This window comes from Ascaphus truei, unplaced genomic scaffold, assembly GCF_040206685.1.
Source record: "Ascaphus truei isolate aAscTru1 unplaced genomic scaffold, aAscTru1.hap1 HAP1_SCAFFOLD_620, whole genome shotgun sequence".
NCBI classification, from domain to species: domain Eukaryota; kingdom Metazoa; phylum Chordata; class Amphibia; order Anura; family Ascaphidae; genus Ascaphus; species Ascaphus truei.
The window spans coordinates 164318-184926 of NW_027456953.1; the positions used below are offsets into that span (position 1 = coordinate 164318).

The following is a 20609-nucleotide window of genomic DNA, read 5'->3' on the forward strand; positions in this document are numbered from 1 at the left end:
AGCAGGGGGCGGAGGTGAAACAGCAGGGGGAGGAGGTGAAACAGCAGGAGGAGGAGGTGAAACAGCAGGAGGAGGAGGTGAAACAGCAGGAGGAGGAGGTGAAACAGCAGGAGGAGGAGGTGAAACAGCAGGAGGAGGAGGTGAAACAGCAGGAGGAGGAGGTGAAACATCAGGAGGAGGAGGTGAAACAGCAGGAGGAGGAGGTGAAGGAGTACGACGTGGATGAGGCAAAGCAGGCGGAGGAGGTCTCTCTCATTAGACGGGCTCTCCGTACAATGAGAGCCCTGTTCCATCGGGCAGCTCCGGAGGCAGCAGAACAGTAAGTTCTTTAGAGTGAAGCTGCCACTGCCAATGAACACATAGGGTCACAGGCGCACTGTAATAGCAGCAATATAGATCAATTGCCGGTGCTCTTGGAGATGGGGAAGATCCCGTACTACCCCAGGGAGATCACGAAGTAGAAGGAAAGCACCCAGGCACACGGTCTTGCAAAAATGTAAATGTAATGACAATGCCAACGTTTCGACCACATAAGCAGTCTTTTCTTCTACTTCGCTGCCACTGCCAATGCCATGCATGGAGGGTCGGGTAGGAAAGTGAATGTGTCGCGGGCCATGAACTTTCAGACCAAAAGTATAATTCTTTGCAAACCTACAATGTTCAAAAACCGCACAAACATACTAAATTCCACCCACTGTATGTCTCTATTCATTTTTTTTTCCTCAGGAATTTGTTTTTATATATATATATAAATATTTATTATATATGTATGTATCTTCCTCTCTCTTTCTCTCTTTTTCTCTCTCCCAATGACAGCCTATGAGAGCGCGCACAGACAAACATATTTTGAGTTTTTTTATATATATTTATATACAAATTTACATTTGCTTTCCTTTAATGGAGTGTAAGCACATTAGATTAAAAAAAAAATATATATATATATATATATATATAACTATATAGAGCGAGAGCAGTGACTTTGTCCAAAAAAATGTAATTTGCAAAGAAATATAAATTTCGCTACAAATTCAAACTGGAAAAAAATTCACCCATCTTTACCGTTATCTGCAGAGATACGGTGTTTGAGTTCAATGCAGTTTGGGGGATGTACGCAGGTTACATGTAGAAAAGTGGTTTTTGTGTTGTGCTGTGTCTAACAATTTGTCTTTCCTCCCTCCAGGCGAGCACCGCGCAGGCGCAGGTAAATAATACCATGATTAACACCTTCTGTCACAGATATGTACACACACACTTGAGCCACACTGCGCTGTGCACCCGCATACACACTTATATATATTAGTATTTATATATCATTAATATATATATATACAGTGTTCGACAATTGTATACATTTACTCGCCCGGGGCGGGTGGATTTAACCCCCGGGCGAGTAAATATTGGCACAAGCAGCACACGTGTATTTTTTAAATTTCCCGCCGCTCGCGCTGCTGTTTTTCCCGCGCTCGCGCTGGAGAAAAAAAAAAAAAGCCGGCTCTCTGATCACTGCCTTCGCTCCTCCTCTCAGCAACTTCCCCTCCTCAGCTCTTCCACTCCTCCCCCTTCCGCCAGCCAGCCCTTTCCACGCCTGTCTGCCTCAGGCCCCTGCAGGGCCATCTGTCACCCCCCCTCCCTCCCTCCCATCGGGACATCCGCCCCCCCCCCCCTCCCTCCCATCTGGCCATCCGCCCCCCCCCCCCCCTCCCTCCCATCTGGCCATCCGCCCCCCCCCCCCCTCCCTCCCATCTGGCCATCCGCGTCCCCTCGCATCGGCCATCCACCACCCCCTCCCATTGGGCCATCCACCACCCCCTCCCATCGGGCCATCCACCCCCCCCCTCACCTCAATCTCTCCCGGCCTCCGTGCCCCCCCCCCCCCCTCACCCGTGCCTCTCCCTGCTCTAAGCAGGGGAAATCCCCTCACCGGAGCCTCTCCCTGCTCTAAGCAGGGGAAATCCCCTCACCGGAGCCTCTCCCTGCTCTAAGCAGGGGAAATCCCCTCACCGGAGCCTCACCCTGCTCTAAGCAGGGGAAATACCCTACCGGAGCCTCTCCCTGCTCTAAGCAGGGGAAATCCCCTCACCGGAGCCTCACCCTGCTCTAAGCAGGGGAAATCCCCTCACCGGAGCCTCTCCCGGAAATCCCCTCACCGGAGCCTCTGCCTGCTCTAAGCAGGGGAAATCCCCTCACCGGAGCCTCACCCTGCTCGGTCTAAGCAGGATACTGCGGTGTCGGCGTCCCCCTCTGGAGGGGGCGCGGCCCCTTGCAGAGGCCCTCCTGCCGTGCGGAGGCCCCCCTGCCTTGCAGAGGCCCTCCTGCCGTGCGGAGGCCCCGCTGCCATGTGCGACCCCCTGCCTTGCAGAGGCCCTCCTGCCGTGCGGAGGCCCCCGCTGCCATGTGCGACCCCCTGCCTTGCGGGTGAGTGTTTGTGTGTGTGAGTGACAGACTGTGTGTGTGTGTGAGTTTGTCTGAGTGAGAGTGGGTGTCTGTGAGTGTGTCACCCTCTCTCCCTCTCCCTGTGTCACCCTCTCCCTGTGTCACCCTCTCCCTGTGTCACCCTCTCCCCGTGTCTCCCTCTCCCTGTGTCACCCTCTCTCTCCCTCCCTCTCCCTGTGTCACCTTCTCCCTCTCCCTGTGTCACCCTCTCCATGTGTCACCCTCTCCGTGTGTCACCCTCTCCGTGTGTCACCCTCTCCGTGTGTCACCCTCTCCGTGTGTCACCCTCTCCGTGTGTCACCCTCTCCGTGTGTCACCCTCTCCGTGTGTCACCCTCTCCGTGTGTCACCCTCTCCGTGTGTCACCCTCTCCGTGTCACCCTCCCTCTCCGTATCACCCTCCCTCTCCCTCCGTCACCCTCCCTCTCCCTGTGTCACCCTCCCTCTCCCTGTGTCACCCTCCCTCTCCCTGTGTCACCCTCCCTCTCCCTGTGTCACCCTCTCCCTCTCCCTGTGTCACCCTCTCCCTCTCCCTGTGTCACCCTCTCTCTCCCTCTCCCTGTGTCACCCTCTCCCTGTGTCACCCTCTCCTTGTGTCACCCTGTCTCTGTGTCACCCTCTCCCTCTCCGTGTCACCCTCCCTGTCCCTGTCACCCTCCCTGTCACCCTCCCTCTCCCTGTCACCCTCCCTCTCCCTGTGTCACCCTCCCTCTCCCTGTGTCACCCTCCCTCTCCCTGTGTCACCCTCCCTCTCCCTGTCACCCACCCTCTCCCTCTCCCTGTGTCACACTCTCCCTGTGTCACCCTCCCTCTCCCTGTGTCACCCACCCTCTCCCTCTCCCTGTGTCACCCTCTCCCTGTGTCACCCTCTCCGTGTCACCCTCCCTCTCCCTGTGTCACCCTCCCTCTCCCTGTGTCACCCTCCCTCTCCCTGTGTCACCCTCCCTCTCCCTGTGTCACCCTCTCTCCCTCTCCCTGTGTCACCCTCTCTCTCCCTCTCCCTGTGTCACCCTCTCTCTCCCTGTCCCTGTGTCACCCTGTCCCTGTGTCACCCTCTCCCTGTGTCACCCTCTCCCTGTGTCACCCTCTCCCTGTCCCTGTGTCACCCTCTCCCTGTCCCTGTGTCACCCTCTCCCTGTCCCTGTGTCACCCTCTCCCTGTGTCACCCACCCTCTCCTTGTGTCACCCACCCTCTCCTTGTGTCACCCACCCTCTCCCTGTGTCGCCCTCTCCCTCTCTCTGTCACCCTCTCTCTGTCACCCTCTCCCTCTCTCTGTCACCCTCTCCCTCTCTCTGTCACCCTCTCCCTCTCTCTGTCACCCTCTCCCTCTCTCTGTCACCCTCTCTCTGTCACCCTCTCTCTGTCTCCCTCTCTCTGTCGCACTCTCTCTTTGTCTCTCATTCTCTCACTGTGTGTGTCTCTCATTCTCTCTCTTTCTCTGTGTGTCTCTTTCTCTGTGTGTCTCTCTTTCTCTCTGTGTGGGTGTGCCGCTCTCTGTGTGTGTGTGGGTGTCTGTCTGTCTGTCTCTCTCTGTCTCTCTCTGTGAAGCGCCGACGTCCAGACACTGGTTAAGGGGTTCAGGAAACTAGTCATTCACATCTGGCTTTTATTTCTAGATCCGACATTGACACACACACACACACACACACACGACTAATTGTAGTATAATGTAATACAATAAATACATTTATGTCAAAAACGAATGTTGTTCTGACTAGGAATTTATTAAATGTATTTTATTTATATATTTTATTTTAAAGCGGGGTTGGGGGCGGGACTAGGGGCGGAGTTGGGGGTGGGACTAGGGGCGGAGTTGGGGGCGGGACTAGGTGGCGAGTAGATTTTTTGGTTGGGCGAGTAGATTTTTGGGTGATTTGTCGAACACTGTATATATATATATATATATATATATATATATATATATATATTATGGTAAAATATTTTATAAATAAATAAATATATAAAGAAACGCACACGCACGCACACGCACACGCACACATTCACTCTCTCATTCTGTAGCAAAACTGGTGCAGAGAGACACTTTGATGTTACATCTATTAGCATTATCTTGATACATACACTTTGCAGAATCTCTGCTTGGACCTCCTGTAACCACTAGTTCTTGCTGATTTAAATACCCTTTTTTCTTTTTCAGGTGCTCCTGCCTCTGGAGCTGCCTCGGCAGATATTAGGTACAGTAAAGTCGCATAGTTCCCAGAAAACATGATTTTTGTGGATGTCTGGGAGTCTCTAGAGCAGGGCTGGTCGTTGCTATCGGTGCCAATGCACCGAGCCCTGCGGTTAAAGAGGACCTGTCTCTTCCCCACAAGTCTTAATGTGATTGTTGTGTGTGGGGGGGGGGGAGGGGGAGAGCACGGCGCATCTGTAACTCTTGCCTTCTACTTTCGCCATCTCTTCCTGTCGGGTCCCTCATCGTGTCCTCGTGACGTCAAATGTCGTCACCTGACATTGTGGCAGCAACACATTGCTATAAGGGGACACCGCATGACGTCACAATGATTTTGACGTAGATTAAACAATTGGGGACAATATATGTGTAGGAAATAGCTTATCTTGTGTTTCTTTCTTTTAGAGAGACATCTTCCTCCTTATCTGGAACGTCGGTCAGAAAGTACTGCAGGAAGCACAGTCATTCATTGGAGAAGGTATGGAAGGGTGTCCCGGGAACTCATTTCAGATTAAAAGCAGTACCAGAGAGGCATCGTTATGTCCACAAACGACCAAACTGAACTAATGACTAATGTTATATTTAATCGCCTTCTTTCTCCCTCGCCCTGCCACTTGACTCTCGTGGGGGCGTAAATATGTTTGACAATGACTTCTCGTATTCAGAGTCCATGATCTATAAAGAGGCGACGCCCATGTTCTAATATTCATGTTAGTGTGAATGCAGAGCCATATCCTACCACTAATGATATTTCTTCACTTGGTGCAGGTCCTGTTCCATAAAATCAAAGGACAGGACCAGCCAGTACTGCAGGAAGCTGCTTACCATAAAGTTAAAGGTACGTGCTAGTGTTTAGGTCAGTATCTTTGGGGACAAAAGATGCTTATTTTGTAAGGGTTAATGAGAGGGTTGGATTTTACATCTTAATAAACTGGACTGCTTAGTGGCGAGTAAACTGTAAGCTCTTTGGCTCAGTCTATGATGGTTTTTGCATTCTTCTGCCGGCCCGGGTTTCAAGACCAAGACCTTGTTCCCCTCACATCACGGGAACGGGGCAGCTAGTACTGTAGGATGCAGAGCCTCAGTGAGGACTAGGTAATTACAATGCTGTAAATATTCTGTCACAGTACCCTCGTCTCTCTCCATCTATCTCTGTCCCCTGTTACCATCTCTCCCTACAATTCTACCTGCAGGTGTAATCCAGCAGAGAGGAGACATTTCCATATATTCTCAAATATGGAGATTATTGTAGAGATAGAAAAGTGCATGTTGGCTTAATTTCAGTGATCTTTGCCACGGTGGCGGCAGCTTTTTATCACACAAATTATTACCGATACATTCAGCAAAAGATTTTGTGAACTTTAAAAATGTGCAGAATAGTTTGGAAAGGGTGCACAAAAAAAGAGAAAACCATCAGTCAAAATTGAAAAACTTTATAAATTGACTCAATATTACATAAAAAATCACACATATATATCTTATACTATATTAGTGAAAGCACTGTATGCCTGCCTGCCTGCCTGCCTGCCTGCCTGGATGTCCGGTGTCCCTAGGGGAAATCTCATTGGTCCCTTGGGCCGCCCCCGCACACCTCTCATTGGCCTGAGGTGGAGGCACACCTCTCATAGGCCTGAGGCGGAGTGACGGGCGGGCCAAACACACACACACACACACACACACCCACACACTCTCTCTACCCTCCTTAACGGCTGACACACACACACACACTCTCTCTCTCTCCACCCTCCTTAACGGCTGCCCGGCCTTGACACACCCCCCCCCCCCGCCCTTCCCGGTGCGAGGTAAGTAACCGCACGGGAAGGGATCTTTCACCCCCCCCGGCCCGGCGCTTCACCCCACCCGGCCCGGCGCTTCACCCAGCACGTAGACACGCACGTAGACACGCACACGCACGTAGACACGCACACGCACGTAGACACGCACACGCACACGCACGTAGACACGCACACGCACGTAGACACACACGTAGACACGCACACGCACGTAGACACGCACACGTGCACGTGCACACGTGCACGTAGACACGGCATGTAGACACGCGCACGTAGACACGCGCACGTAGACACGCACACGCGCACGTAGACACGCACACGCGCACGTAGACACGCACACGCGCACGTAGACACGCACACGCGCACGTAGACACGCGCACGTAGACACGCACACGTGCACGTATACACACGTGCACGTATACACACACACACACGTATACATACACACGTAGACACACGTATACACACACGTGTACACACACGTATACATACACACGTAGACACACGTAGACACGCACACGCGCGTAGACACGCACACGCGCGTAGACACGCGCGCGCAGACACGCACGCGCACGTGCACACGCGCACGTAGACACGCGCACGTAGACATGCACACGCGCACACACGTATACATACACACACACACACACACACGTATACATACACACACACACACGTATACATACACACACACACACACACACACACGTATACATACACTATACATACACACACACACACGTATACATACACACACACACACACACACACACGTATACATACACACACACACACGTATACATACACACACACACACACACACGTATACATACACACACACACACACACACACACACGTATACATACACACACACGTATACATACACACACACACACGTATACATACACATCATGTATACACACACATGTATACACACACACATGTATACACACACGTGTGTGTGTGTGTGTATACATGTGTGTGTTTGTATACATGTGTGTGTGTGTGTGTGTATACATGTGTGTATACATGTGTGTGTGTGTGTATACATGTGTGTGTCTGTATACATGTGTGTGTGTGTCTGTATACATGTGTGTGTGTGTGTATACATGTGTGTGTGTGTATACATGTGTGTGTGTGTGTGTGTGTGTGTGTGTATATACGTGTGTGTGTGTGTATACATGTGTGTGTGTGTGTATACATACGTGTGTGTGTGTGTGTGTGTGTGTACATGTGTGTGTACATTTGTGTGTGTGTGTGTGTGTGTGTGTGTGTGTGTACATTTGTGTGTGTGTACATGTGTGTTTGTATACATGTGTGTGTGTGTGTGTGTGTATACATGTATACACACACACATGTATACACACACACACATTTACACACACACACATTTACACACACACACGTGTATACACACACATGTGTATACACACACACAAACATGTACACACACACAAACACATGTATAGACACACAAATGTACACACACGTACGTACACGTACACGTACACGTACACGTACACATACACACACACGTACACATACACACACACGTACACATACACACACACGTACACATACACACACACGTACACATACACACACACGTACACATACACACACACGTACACATACACACACACACACACAAACATGTATACACACATGTATACACACAAACACACACACACGTATACACACACACACACTATCCTCTAGCACCACCACATCAGCACACCCGTATCCCATGCCCCCCCCAGCACACTGGCATTCTCGGCTCCCCACCATTCCCAGCCCCCATCAACACCATCAACATCCACACATTGGCACCTTCGCAACTCCCCCATCGGCACACCCACATCCGCACCCCCACATCAGCAACAAACCCTCCCAAATCAGCACACCGATACAATCACTATAAGTACAGCCACAGCAGCACTACCACCGCCATGGGCCGCGTGGACCACTCCCCACCCAAATGCCACACCCACACCACAAACATCCCGGGCAACGCCGGGGCTCTCAGCTAGTTACATGATATAATAAAAAGATCCTGATAGATCTATGACCCACACGGTCTATGGACTAAAGGAGTATTCCCAAGTCACAACCCCCTCAGAACTATAGATGGAAAAATTCAGGGTGCAAAAAGATGTTCCTGCTTACATATGAATAGAAACACACCCCGTGCAGGGCTGGTGAGTATCCGCAGCTGGCTGGGCTTCCGTCGTCACGTCCGCTCCCCACTGCGTGATGACGTCACCTCTACGCGTTTCGCGTCATATGACGCTTCTTCAGGAGGTATACCTTGTTTCTATAAACTCTATTAGTTAATAGGGTTTTGTGAGCACAGCTGTATGCCTCCAGAATTTTAACCTATTTCAATAAATGCTCATTTTGTTTCTGCCTGTAATAATGGCTTCATAGGTCCTAAGCAGCACTTTACATTGAGTGCAAGACACTTCCAGCTACAGTTGCTACTAGGCCTCTATTTTGGTGTGCGTATACATGTATATATATATTCAGTATATATGTATTTTCGGTACATTACACCGTTTCCTCCCTCTGCATCCTGTGTGATAATGCCAATATCTCCTGCTGTCCCTCTCCATCTCTCTTCCTCTTTCATAGGACAATGTCAGTGACAGATATATATATATACACACACACACACACACACACACACACAAGCAGTATATGCTGTCTCTCTTTCCCTCTTTATACATATATACAGTATTTACTGTATATACTAATTTATAATACCGATCATTTGTCTATATTAATATTTAGAAACACATTATATATAGTTTTCTCTCTCTTGTCTCTCTCTGTCTGTCTCTCCACATGAGACACAGTATAAAATATACTATGCTTTGCGATGTCATATAGTAGTAACATGTATGGCAATGTGGATTACCAGCCCCCGGACTGGAGCCCAGAACCGCCCCTGAAGCAGAGAAGCCTGTCAGGTAATTACCACACTGGGGCAACAATGTGACTGACTGATACAAAACGGACTTGCCAACTGAGCTGGCAATCTAATGTCAGGGACAAAGAGGAGGTGAAGGGGACACAATGTATAATGTATATACTGCTATACACAAACATATATATATATATATATAAATATATGTGTGTATAAATATTATTGACTATGGAGACATAGTATATGGCTCAGCACCTCAAATCCACCTTAGCAAACTTAACACCCTCTACAATTCAATTTGTCGTTTTGTTCTCCAATGCAACTATAACACACATCACTGCGATATGCTCAAATAACTAGATTGGTCAACACTAGAGTCTAGGCGCAAAGTTCACCTTTCCTGTCTTGCCTTCAAATTTTTTATGGGCAAGCTACCCAGCTACCTGAACAAGCTCCTCACCCCATCACATGCAGCACTTATCATCTGAGATCAAACTCCAAAAGACTGTTCATGGTCCCAAGGCTCAACAAAGTATCCGGACGTTCCTCCTTCTCCTACCGTGCACCCCAAAACTGGAACAACCTACCAGAGACACTCACATCCACCACCAGTTTAAGTTCTTTCAAATCTAAGGCTGTCTCACACTTTAACCTGGTCTGTAACTGTTTCATACGCTCATAATATATATTTTCTTTAACTGTGCACGCAATGTCTTGTATATAATGTATACCCTGTTCATTTATGTAACTGTATTTGTAACCATGTATTATTTGTCTTAACTCTATGAGCAGGACATACTTGAAAACGAGAGGTAACTCTCAATGTATTACTTCCTGGTAAAATATTGTATTAATAAATATATATTATATATATATATATATATATATATATATATATATAATAAAGCAAGGATCACCTTGAGAAAGGTCCCGTCTGCGGACCGAAACGTCGGTTATGGTGTCTTGGTAACTCACAATATATTTCTTGCTTATCTATTGGAGTGCTGCCTCTGATTTCGTTTCAATGTCGTATTGCCTATATACATATATATATACAGTGCTTGACAAATCACCCAAAAATCTACTCGCCGAACCAAAAAATCTACTCGCCACCTAGTCCCGCCCCCAACTCCGCCCCTAGTCCCGCCCCCAACTCCGCCCCTAGTCCCGCCCCCAACCCCGCTTTAAAATAAAATATATAAATAAAATATTTAATAAATTCCTAGTAAGAACAACATTCGTTTTTGACATAAATGTATTTATTGTATTACATTATACTACAATTAGTCCTTGTTACGTGTGTGTGTGTGTGTGTGTGTGTGTGTCGGATGTACAAATAAAAGCCAGATGTGAATGACTAGTTTCCCGAACCCCTTAACCAGTGTCTGGACGTCGCCGCTTCACAATATCTAAAGCAGCAATCCCGCCTGGGATCTTACCTGATTTGCAGTCCCTCAATGTCCATGTACCCTCATTCCCGCAATGTTATACATTGGAGGGGATGTGTTCCCTACCTGTCTTCTGGGTTAGGTGGGATTCCGATGTCTCCCGGGTGAAGCTTGAGTCAGATCTGGAAGAAAGCAGTATAAGTTATTTCTGTGTAGTTAGGGCAGTTAAGATATATAGGGTAAATAAGATATCCAGATCCAGAGTGTGAGACAGACATAGAGTGTGGGTGAGAGACACAGAGTGAGACACAGAGAGAGGGTGAGAGAGGGTAAGAGAGGGTGAGCGTCAGAGAGAGAGAGAGAGAGTCAGAGAGAGAGAGAGAGTCAGAGAGAGAGAGAGAGAGTCAGAGAGAGTGAGAGAGAGAGTCGGAGAGAGAGAGTCAGAGAGAGAGAGAGAGTCAGAGAGAGAGAGAGTCAGAGAGAGAGAGAGAGTCAGAGAGAGAGAGTCAGAGAGAGAGAGAGAGAGAGTTCAAGAGTCAGAGAGAGAGTCAAAGAGAGAGAGAGAGAGTCAAAGAGAGAGAGACAGAGTCAAAGAGAGAGAGACAGAGAGTCAAAGAGAGAGAGAGTCAAAGAGAGAGAGGGGGGGTCAGAGAGAGAGAGTGAGAGTCAGAGAGAGAGTCAAAGAGAGAGAGAGAGAGTCAAAGAGAGAGAGAGAGTCAAAGAGAGTCCAATAGTCAGAGAGAGTCAAAGAGAGAGAGAGAGAGTCAAAGAGAGAGAGTCAAAGAGAGACAGAGAGTCAAAGAGAGAGAGAGAGAGTCAAAGAGAGAGAGGGGGGGGGGTCAGAGAGAGAGAGAGTCAGAGAGAGAGAGAGAGTCAAAGAGAGTCCAATAGTCAGAGAGAGTCAGAGAGAGAGAGTCAAAGAGAGAGAGAGAGAGTCAAAGAGAGAGAGAGAGAGTCAAAGAGAGAGAGAGAGAGTCAAAGAGAGAGAGAGAGAGTCAAAGAGAGAGAGAGAGAGGGTCAGAGAGAGAGAGAGAGAGTCAAAGAGAGAGAGAGAGAGGGTCAGAGACAGACAGAGAGAGAGGGGGTCAGAGACAGATAGAGAGGGTCAGAGAGAGAGAGAGTCAGAGACAGACAGAGAGAGACAGATAGAGGGTCAGAGACAGATAGAGAGGGGCAGAGACAGATAGAGAGGGTCAGAGACAGAGAGAGAGGGTCAGAGACAGACAGAGAGAGAGGGTCAGAGACAGACAGAGAGAGAGGGTCAGAGACAGACAGAGAGAGAGGGTCAGATACAGACAGAGAGAGAGGGTCAGAGACAGACAGAGAGAGAGGGTCAGAGACAGACAGAGAGAGAGGGTCAGAGACAGACAGAGAGAGAGGGTCAGAGACAGACAGAGAGAGAGGGTCAGAGAGAGACAGAGACACACAGAGACAGAGAGGGCGAGAGACAGAGAGGGCAAGAGACAGAGAGGGCGATAGACAGAGACAGAGAGGGCGAGAGACAGAGAGGGCGAGAGACAGAGAGAGGGCGAAAGACAGAGGGTGATTGGGGGTGTGATTGGGTGGGTGGGGTGACAGGGTAATTGGGTGGGGTAATTAGGTGGGGTGACGGGGTGATTGGGTGGGGTGACGGGGTGATTGGGTGGGGGGACGGGGTGATTGGGTGGGGTGATGTGGTGGGGTGACACTTCAGGTATCCTACACCTACACACGCACACGCACACACACCCACACACACACACACTCTCTCATACATACACACTCATACACACACTCGTATGCATGCACACACACACCCACACACCCAGCATGTCACACCCACACACACACACACACCCAGCATGTCACACACACACCCAGCATGTCACACACAATCCCAGCATGTCACACACACACCCAGCATGTCACACACACATCCAGCATGTCACACACACATCCAGCATGTCACACACACACACACATCCAGCATGTCACACACACACACACACACACACACACACACACACACACACACACACACACACACACACACACACATCCAGTATGTCACACACACACACACACACACACACACACACACACACACATCCAGCATGTCACACACACAGACCCAGCATAGCACACACACAGACCCAGCATAGCACACACATAAAGACAGATAGACACAGCATCCTTTGGACACAAGAAGGGAGGGGTGGTCGGGCGGGCTGTGGAGATGGTAATGCATGAGGCAGGGGGAGCACTTACTTCCTCTATAAACAACCCTGGAAAGGATTGAGGACGTCACTGCTCCTGCTCATATAGAGCAAACCAGCCATCCCAGGCGCTTCAAACACAGACCCAGCATAGGTCACACACACACACGCGCACACACACACACACACACACACACACACACACACACACCATGTCACTCTCACACACACACACACACACACACATCCAGCATGTCACACACACAGACACACACAAATCCAGCATGTCACACACACACACACACACACACACACCATGTCACACACACAGACCCAGCATAGCACACACACAGACCCAGCATAGCACACACACATAAAGACAGATAGACACAGCATCCTTTGGACACAAGGAGGGAGGGGGGGTCGGGCGGGCTGTGGAGATGGTAATGCATGAGGCAGGGGGAGCACTTACTTCCTCTATAAAAAGCCCTGGAAAGGATTGAGGACATCACTGCTCCTGCTCATATAGAGCAAACCAGCCAGCCCAGGCGCTCAGCACACACACACACACACCCAGCATGTCACACACACACACCCAGCATGTCACACAGACCCAGCATAGCACACACACACAGACACAGCTTCCGTTGGACACAAGGAGGGAGTGGGGGGGGGGGGGGTCAGTGATGGTGCGTGGGTGCGTGGGCTCCTGATTGGGATCGATGCCGGGCTGGGAGGGGGGGGGGTTAGTGATGCTGCTTGGGTGCGTGGGCTCCTGATTGTGATCGATGCCGGGCTGGGGGGTCGGGAGGGAGGGGGGGGGGGGTTGTGATGCTGCTTGGGTGCGTGCTCTCCTGATTGTGATTGATGCTGGGCTGGGGGGTCAGGAGGGGGGGGGGTCAGTGATGCTGTTTGGGTGCGTGGGCTCCTGATTGTGATCGATGCCGGGCTGGGGAGGATGGGAGGGGGGGTCAGTGAGGCAATGGTGTACTGTGGCAACGGTGTACTAACCTTCAAGCAGAATACAAAAGGAAGGATGATTCGTGTGCGTGGGCTTATATAGAGCCTGTAGCTGGCAAAAAAAAAAAAACCTTGCATCGCGCCAAGTCCCGTCAAACCAATCAGGAAGAAGGATTTTGAAAAAGTTTTTTTTTTTTTTTTTTTTTTAAACAAGCATAGAACCGCGTGCGCTGCGCGGCCATGAGGCTGAGTCGCCAGGAGGCCAAATCTTGTTGGCCCTGGCGACCGTATTTGTCGAGCACTGTATATATATATATATATATATATATATATATATATATGGTACTGTATATACTGTACATACACAGACTCTGACTCCCTGTTTTCCTCCCCTAAGAGCACAGCGATATATACCTTCAGGAAGAGAGTATATATGAGCCAGTGAGAGGGAGTCAAAGGGCAGAACGAAGATTGCGCTGGAGGCGAGCCCCACCAATCAGAGGTAAGGGGATGGAGCCAAGAGGGCACTGGGGGCTGGCTTCTCCAATCAAAGGTAAAGGGGTGGAGCCAAGACTGCTGGTCAGGGTCGCCGAAAGGGACGGAGAGATGGAACAAATGTCCCAGTCACAACGGCTCAGAGGTCCGAGCCAGCTGATGTCAGAAGTTCAGGCTGCTTGGAAGTTGAGCCAACTTCCTCATCCAGCCACCGGGCCCTCCACTGCTGGGAACTCCCTTCTCCCCACCCCCTGTTAGGTCCGGCTGGCAAGAAGTTTGCCTAAACATTCTTATCTGGCTGCCGGGCCTCAAGCTCCCCTCTGCTGTTTTCCATCTTTGATGACTAGTTCCCCCCAGCTAGGTAAGATTATGAGTGCATTCTCCCTCACCCCCCTCCATCTCACCTACTCAGTTACCTGGGGTCAAGATCCAACACTCTGTCCGGGGCAATGGAAAAGTTTTTGGTGGTCTAGTGTACCAAATCTGAAGTGCCCTGGATTTTCCATTCTTACTTTAGCATTGAATTCCTTTCAGTCATTATTAGGGTGCAGAAAGTGGGAGTTGGGGAGATAGGGATCAGGGATCGGTAGTTATATGTTTAACCCTCATTTGTTTACAGGACGGCATTGGCGGCGCAACACTCTGCTCACCGCGCTGGCCATCAGCCTGGCACTGATCCTTGGCTTACTGGTGGTTGGCTTGACCAAGTGTACGTATACCTCTAGGACTATATAGTTACACTTGGTCAGTCTTTTGTACTGTAAGCAAAGCGACTTAATGACAGTAACAAGTTTAATTAGTTAAAGGGTCAGTCCCATGAAGGAGCAAAGTGAACTAATGACAGTGACATGTTTAGGGGGTTCCCAGATAGGAGCAAAGTAATCTAATGAAAGTGAGATGTTTAATGAACTACAGGGTCAGTCCAATATAGGAGTAAATTGAACCAATGACAGTGACTGATTTAATGGGTTAAAGGGTCAGTTCCACGTAGGAGTAAAGTGAAGTAATGACATGTTTGGGGGGTTCCCTGATAGGGACAAAGTAATCTAATGAAAGATTACTATAGATTAGAGATAGTAATTTAATGAAAGTGAGATGTTTAACGAACTACAGGGTCAGTCCAACATAGGAGGAAAATGAACCAATGACAGTGACAGATTTAATGGGTTAAATGATCAGAAACACCAAAGGAGATACAAAAGGAAGAATGTTCTACCGTGTATAGTGACAATGAGTATCTCTTGCAGACTCTGCTATGGCCACCGAGATAGAGGCGCTGAAAGAGGAACAACAAAGGGTCGTGGCTCTGGGTGAGTGTGTGAGAGCAATGGTGTCTAATCTGACACCTCTAGAGCTATAGAGTGCTGAGTCCCATCTGTAACTACCCTCTCCCTCTCTCCAATGCAGGCTCCTTCCTCATATATAATGAGGCCCACAATAAATGTGCTGATGTGCGTTCGTCCTCATCAGGCCGCCTAGAGATAACAGCCGCCACATGCTTCCCCCTGTCTTCCACCCGACTTTTTCGCTGGCTGCCAGGGGCCCAGCTCCTGAGTGTAAGGGCAGGGCTTTGCCTGGGAGTGTTTAACAAACCCCAACCAAACCTGGCAATTCAGTTCCTACCCTGTGGAGCCAAGGCTCTGAGCTGGCGCTGCACCAATGAGATGCTATTGGGCCTCCATGGGAATGAGCTTTACTTCAATTATGGGAATAACCCAGGTGGGCTGGTGATTTTGTTTGCTGGCAACGGGCCTTGGAGTCGTTGGAGAGCCCTCGGATCAGGGGGCATGAGCGATCTGCAGGAAGGGGGGGTCTGCGCTCAAGCCTGTGGGAAGACATAATATACTGGTACAGCTAATATAGACACTGAGCTGTCTCCCTATATAAAACAGAGATACGTATCTCTACTGTATATGTAAAGAATAAACTATCTCTATACCTGAATATACAAGCTGAGCTATCCCTCTATATATGTTCTTGCTTGACCTGAAGAAGATAGAACTCTCGAAAGCTTGTCCTATGACATAAATTTAGTCCAATAAAAAAGGTATCACCGAATACTGAAGAACTCATTTATTCTGCACTATCGCAACTGGACTAACACGGCTATGTTCTGCTTTATATATATATATACAGTATATATATATATATATATATATATATATATATATATATATATATATATATATACAAAAACTCTGCTAGAGTTTCTGTGACTGCCTGATGTATATCGTGGATTAAACAACTTTTCATTTTGAGTGTGCTGCGGATTTTATATCTTTTTGTATATATATATATATATATATATATATATATATATATATATATATATATATATATATTGTTCGACAAACCTATACATTTGCTCGCCCCGGGCGAGTGGATTTAACCCCCGGGCGAGTAAATATTGGCCCAAGCAGCACACGTTTGGTACTAGGTGGCGAGTAGATTTTTTTGTGTGGCAAGTAGATTTTTTGGTGATTTGTCAACCACTGTATATATATATATTTATATATATATATATATATATATATATATATATATATATATATATATATATATATATATATATATATATATATATATATATATATATATATATATATATATATATATATATATATATATATATATATAGTGGTCGACAAATCACCCAAAAATCTACTCGCCGAACAAAAAAATCTATTCGCCACCTAGTCCCGCCCTGCTTTAAAAAATAAATAAATTGAATAAATTCCTAGTAAAAACAACTTTCGTTTATTGACATAAGTTTATTTATTGTATTACATTATACTACAATTAGTGCTGGTTACGCGCTTGCATGCATGCACGTGCGTGCGTGTTTGTAAATGTCGGATTTACAAAAAAAAGCCAGATGTGAATGACTACTTTCCTGCACCCTTTACCAGTGTCTGGATGCCCCCGCTTCACAATATCTAAAGCAGCAATCCCACCTGGGATCTTACCTGATCCGCAGTCCCTCAATGTCCAGGTACCTCATTCCCACAATGTTATAAGTTGGAGGGGAGGCGTTCCCTACCTGTCTTCTGGGTTAGGGGGGATTCCGATGTCTCCCATTTGAAGCTTGAGAGGCAAATCTGGAAGAAAGCAGTATAGGTTATTTCGGAGTAGTATAGGACAGTTAAGATATATAGGGTAAATAAGATATCCAGATACAGAGAAGGGAGAGAGAGAGGGGAGAGAGACAGGGAGAAAGAGAGGGGAGAGAGACCTAGAGGGAGAGGAGAGAAACATAGAGGGAGAGAGACAGAGAGAGAGAGGGGAGAGAGACAGACAGAGAGAGAGAGGAGACAGAGAGAGAGAGAGGAGAGAGAGGGGGGCAAGACAGAGGGGAGAGAGACAGAGAGGGGCGAGGCAGAGAGAGGGGAGGGAGAAAGAGAGACGAGACTGGGAAGACCAGAGAGAGGGGAGATGGGGGAGACCAGAGAGAGGGAAGATGGGGAGACCAGGGAGAGAGAGACAGGGGAGACCAGGGAGAGAGAGAGGGGGGGTGACTGACTGGGGGGGTGACTGACTGACTGACTGGGGGGGGTGACTGACTGACTGACTGGGGGGGTGACTGACTGACTGGGGGGGAGACTGAATGACTGGGGGGTGACTGACTGGAGGGGTGATTGACTGGGGGGGTGACTGACTGGGATACTGGTTGGGGAGGGGGTGACTGATTGGGGGGCACCTCTGGTGTCACACACACACACACACACTCCCATACACACACACACTCTCTCCACACACTGGGGGGGAGAGAGGAAAGGCCGCGACCAGCACCACTACCACCACGCTCCCTCCCGCTCTGTGGGACCGGGGGGAAGCGGGGACCTGGGGGGACATCCCTGCTCCCATCTCCCGCCCCGCGGTCGGACACAGGGAAAGGGGGGCACATCCCATCTCCCACCCCGCGGGCTGACCGGGGGAAAGCGGGGACCTGAGGGGACATCCCCGCTCCCACCTCCCGCCCCGCGGGCTGACACGGGGACCGGGGGGGGAAAGCGGGGACCTGGGGGGACACAGCACCGGGATGGCTGGGGCTCGGCCCACCGCAGCCTCCTGGCCCAGGATAGCTACCTCGGCTCTGCAGGAGGGGGGGTGCGTTGGTGTATGCGTGTGTGTCCCATCCCCATGTACCTGGTCCTGTCCCCGTTGCCGCTGACTCCGCCTCATGTCCTCTGCCTGATGTTGCCATCAGGAGCACTCTCCCCTCAGGCCCCGCAATACTCCTGGTGGCTCCTGCCTGACGGTGCCCCGCCCCTCCCACGCTCCTGTAGGATGAGGCTGAGGGGGGGGGGGGCAGAGGGCTGACACTGCTCATGTGGCGCGCTGCTTTAGCTGCGCAGCCATTTTAAGTGCAGTTGGAGGAGGAGAATGCCAAAATGCTGCTCCTCCGAAACAACTCGCCAGGGGGTAAAATGCAGTCGCCCCGGGCGTCCACGGGACCGTATTTGTCGAAGACTGATATACATATATCTATAAAAACACAAAAAAAAACAGGCGCACTCATAGCGTATAAAAGTATAACAATAAATTTATGGAGTCAAGGATTTAAAAATACACACTCACAAACATAGCAGAATACAAAGCAGTTATGAGTGTAACTCAACCAGCCATGCACGGGAACCAGATGATGGGTAGTTTCAGTGAAGTGTCCGGTCTAAATGGGCTACAGCAACCTCTGTAAGTGCCTCCGGAAATCAGCCAGACGCAGAAACCAGATGACGGATGACTTCAGTAAAATGTCCGGTATAGGTGAACTGTGGCAACCTTAGTAAGAGCCTCCGGACCCGGGGAGCACGAGGGACGCCGCTTTCCTCTCAATCAGGCGTCACACAGTGAGTTCTCGGCTCCAAATGCCGCGAGAACTCAGTGACGTCACTGGATTCAACCGGAGAAAGTTCCCATGCACGCAATGAATGACCGGCTGAGATACACATCCAAAGAAAACAATAAAATGCTGTGTACAAAGGTAGTGAGTGATGAAAAAACAATTGAACAATATCACCTCCACATAGTAATCTCTACGCGTTTCGTCTCAGAGAGACTTCATCGGTATATGTTTCATTGGTTTGACCTGAAAGCCTGACTGCGCAATAACAATTATTATTGAATTATTTTACAATGCATACTTATTCCAGGGGCTCCTCGTATATTTGTAATTTGTATGCCAGTCTTCAGGGCATTTTCCCGTATCTCACAAAGTTTAGTCCACAGGACATTAAGAAATGACATATGTTCCGTTTAGGTTCTTGCTCAAGACCTTGATGAGGTGGGCAGGCTTGAATCATGTTTTGATCAAAAGATGCAACCAAATGACTCCTTTGTCACACAGACGTACCTTGTAAACATGACACTAGTATGGTATTTGAGCCCAAATTGGTAGGAGAGAAGGATTTGTTCTCTTGTTTTCCATATATATATATATATATACACGTTATATATATACACGTTAGGCCAATGGTTTTACCATCAGCAGTGACCCTTGTAAAGGGAGGAGGAGCGCGGTAATCCGTACAGTCTTCCACAAATGTTTGGCCAATTCTTTTCCTTGCTGCCTACTCCATAAGGGCATTTTATGATCTTGTTAGTGATACTTTGCATCATAGGGGTAGGTTATCATCTCCCCTGGCTCCAGCTTGGCATAGATTCCTAAAGAATGGCATTGTCTATATTTAAACACAAAGATCAGTCTCTCGTGAGACTGTCAAAAATTGCTAATGCTGACTATATTGCAAGTCATCACAGCGGGGTATTGGGAAAAGTTTTCAACTAGCAATAATCACGCCTCAGATTAACCTCATGGGCTATAATACTGCCACTGCGCAAAGTTAACTTTCTTCTGGGTTAGTAACCACCAGCCCACAAGAAGCCCTCATTACACTGGTGGCTAGCCAAATGCAGGAGCTGGTTCAGTGCTATGGATTGTGGGAGTTAATATGCTAATTCAACTGTGAACTAGAAAGACTCTCTTGCAGTTCCACAATCAACCACTTGCAGTGTATCTGCATGCAAACGCTTCAGCCAGAGGTGTATTTGGGACCACATACATGATATCTCTTCTCTTACCAGTGACCTGACTGTGAAATAACAATTATGATTGAATATTGCTATTTCAAACCTACTGGAAGTTGCTCGAAAACATGATCTCATATGAAAAAGAAATGTTTTCTCGCAGTGATATTCATGTCAAATGTGAAAGTCACACATTTAGACTTCAA

At 48.6% G+C, this 20609-nt stretch overlaps 1 protein-coding gene and 1 non-coding gene across 2 annotated transcripts in view; one reads left to right on the top strand and one right to left on the bottom strand.

The window, feature by feature from the left end:
• LOC142485660 (uncharacterized) overlaps positions 1–16323 on the top strand; it is an 81409-nt gene extending 65086 nt beyond the window's left edge. Inside the window, exons 19-27 of the mRNA XM_075584482.1 lie at positions 1181–1201; positions 4589–4625; positions 5027–5099; positions 5390–5459; positions 9336–9384; positions 14282–14386; positions 14999–15088; positions 15627–15689; positions 15787–16323. Of these exons, the coding sequence (XP_075440597.1) occupies positions 1181–1201; positions 4589–4625; positions 5027–5099; positions 5390–5459; positions 9336–9384; positions 14282–14386; positions 14999–15088; positions 15627–15689; positions 15787–16220 (942 nt within the window). The 3' untranslated portion in view covers positions 16221–16323. The remainder of the gene's footprint in view (positions 1–1180; positions 1202–4588; positions 4626–5026; positions 5100–5389; positions 5460–9335; positions 9385–14281; positions 14387–14998; positions 15089–15626; positions 15690–15786) is intronic.
• A 3757-nt stretch (positions 16324–20080) lies between these two features.
• Positions 20081–20221, bottom strand: LOC142485669 (U4 spliceosomal RNA). The gene has a single exon (XR_012798676.1). It is a non-coding gene; the product is annotated as a U4 spliceosomal RNA (small nuclear RNA).
• Between the last annotated feature and the right edge of the window lie 388 nt (positions 20222–20609).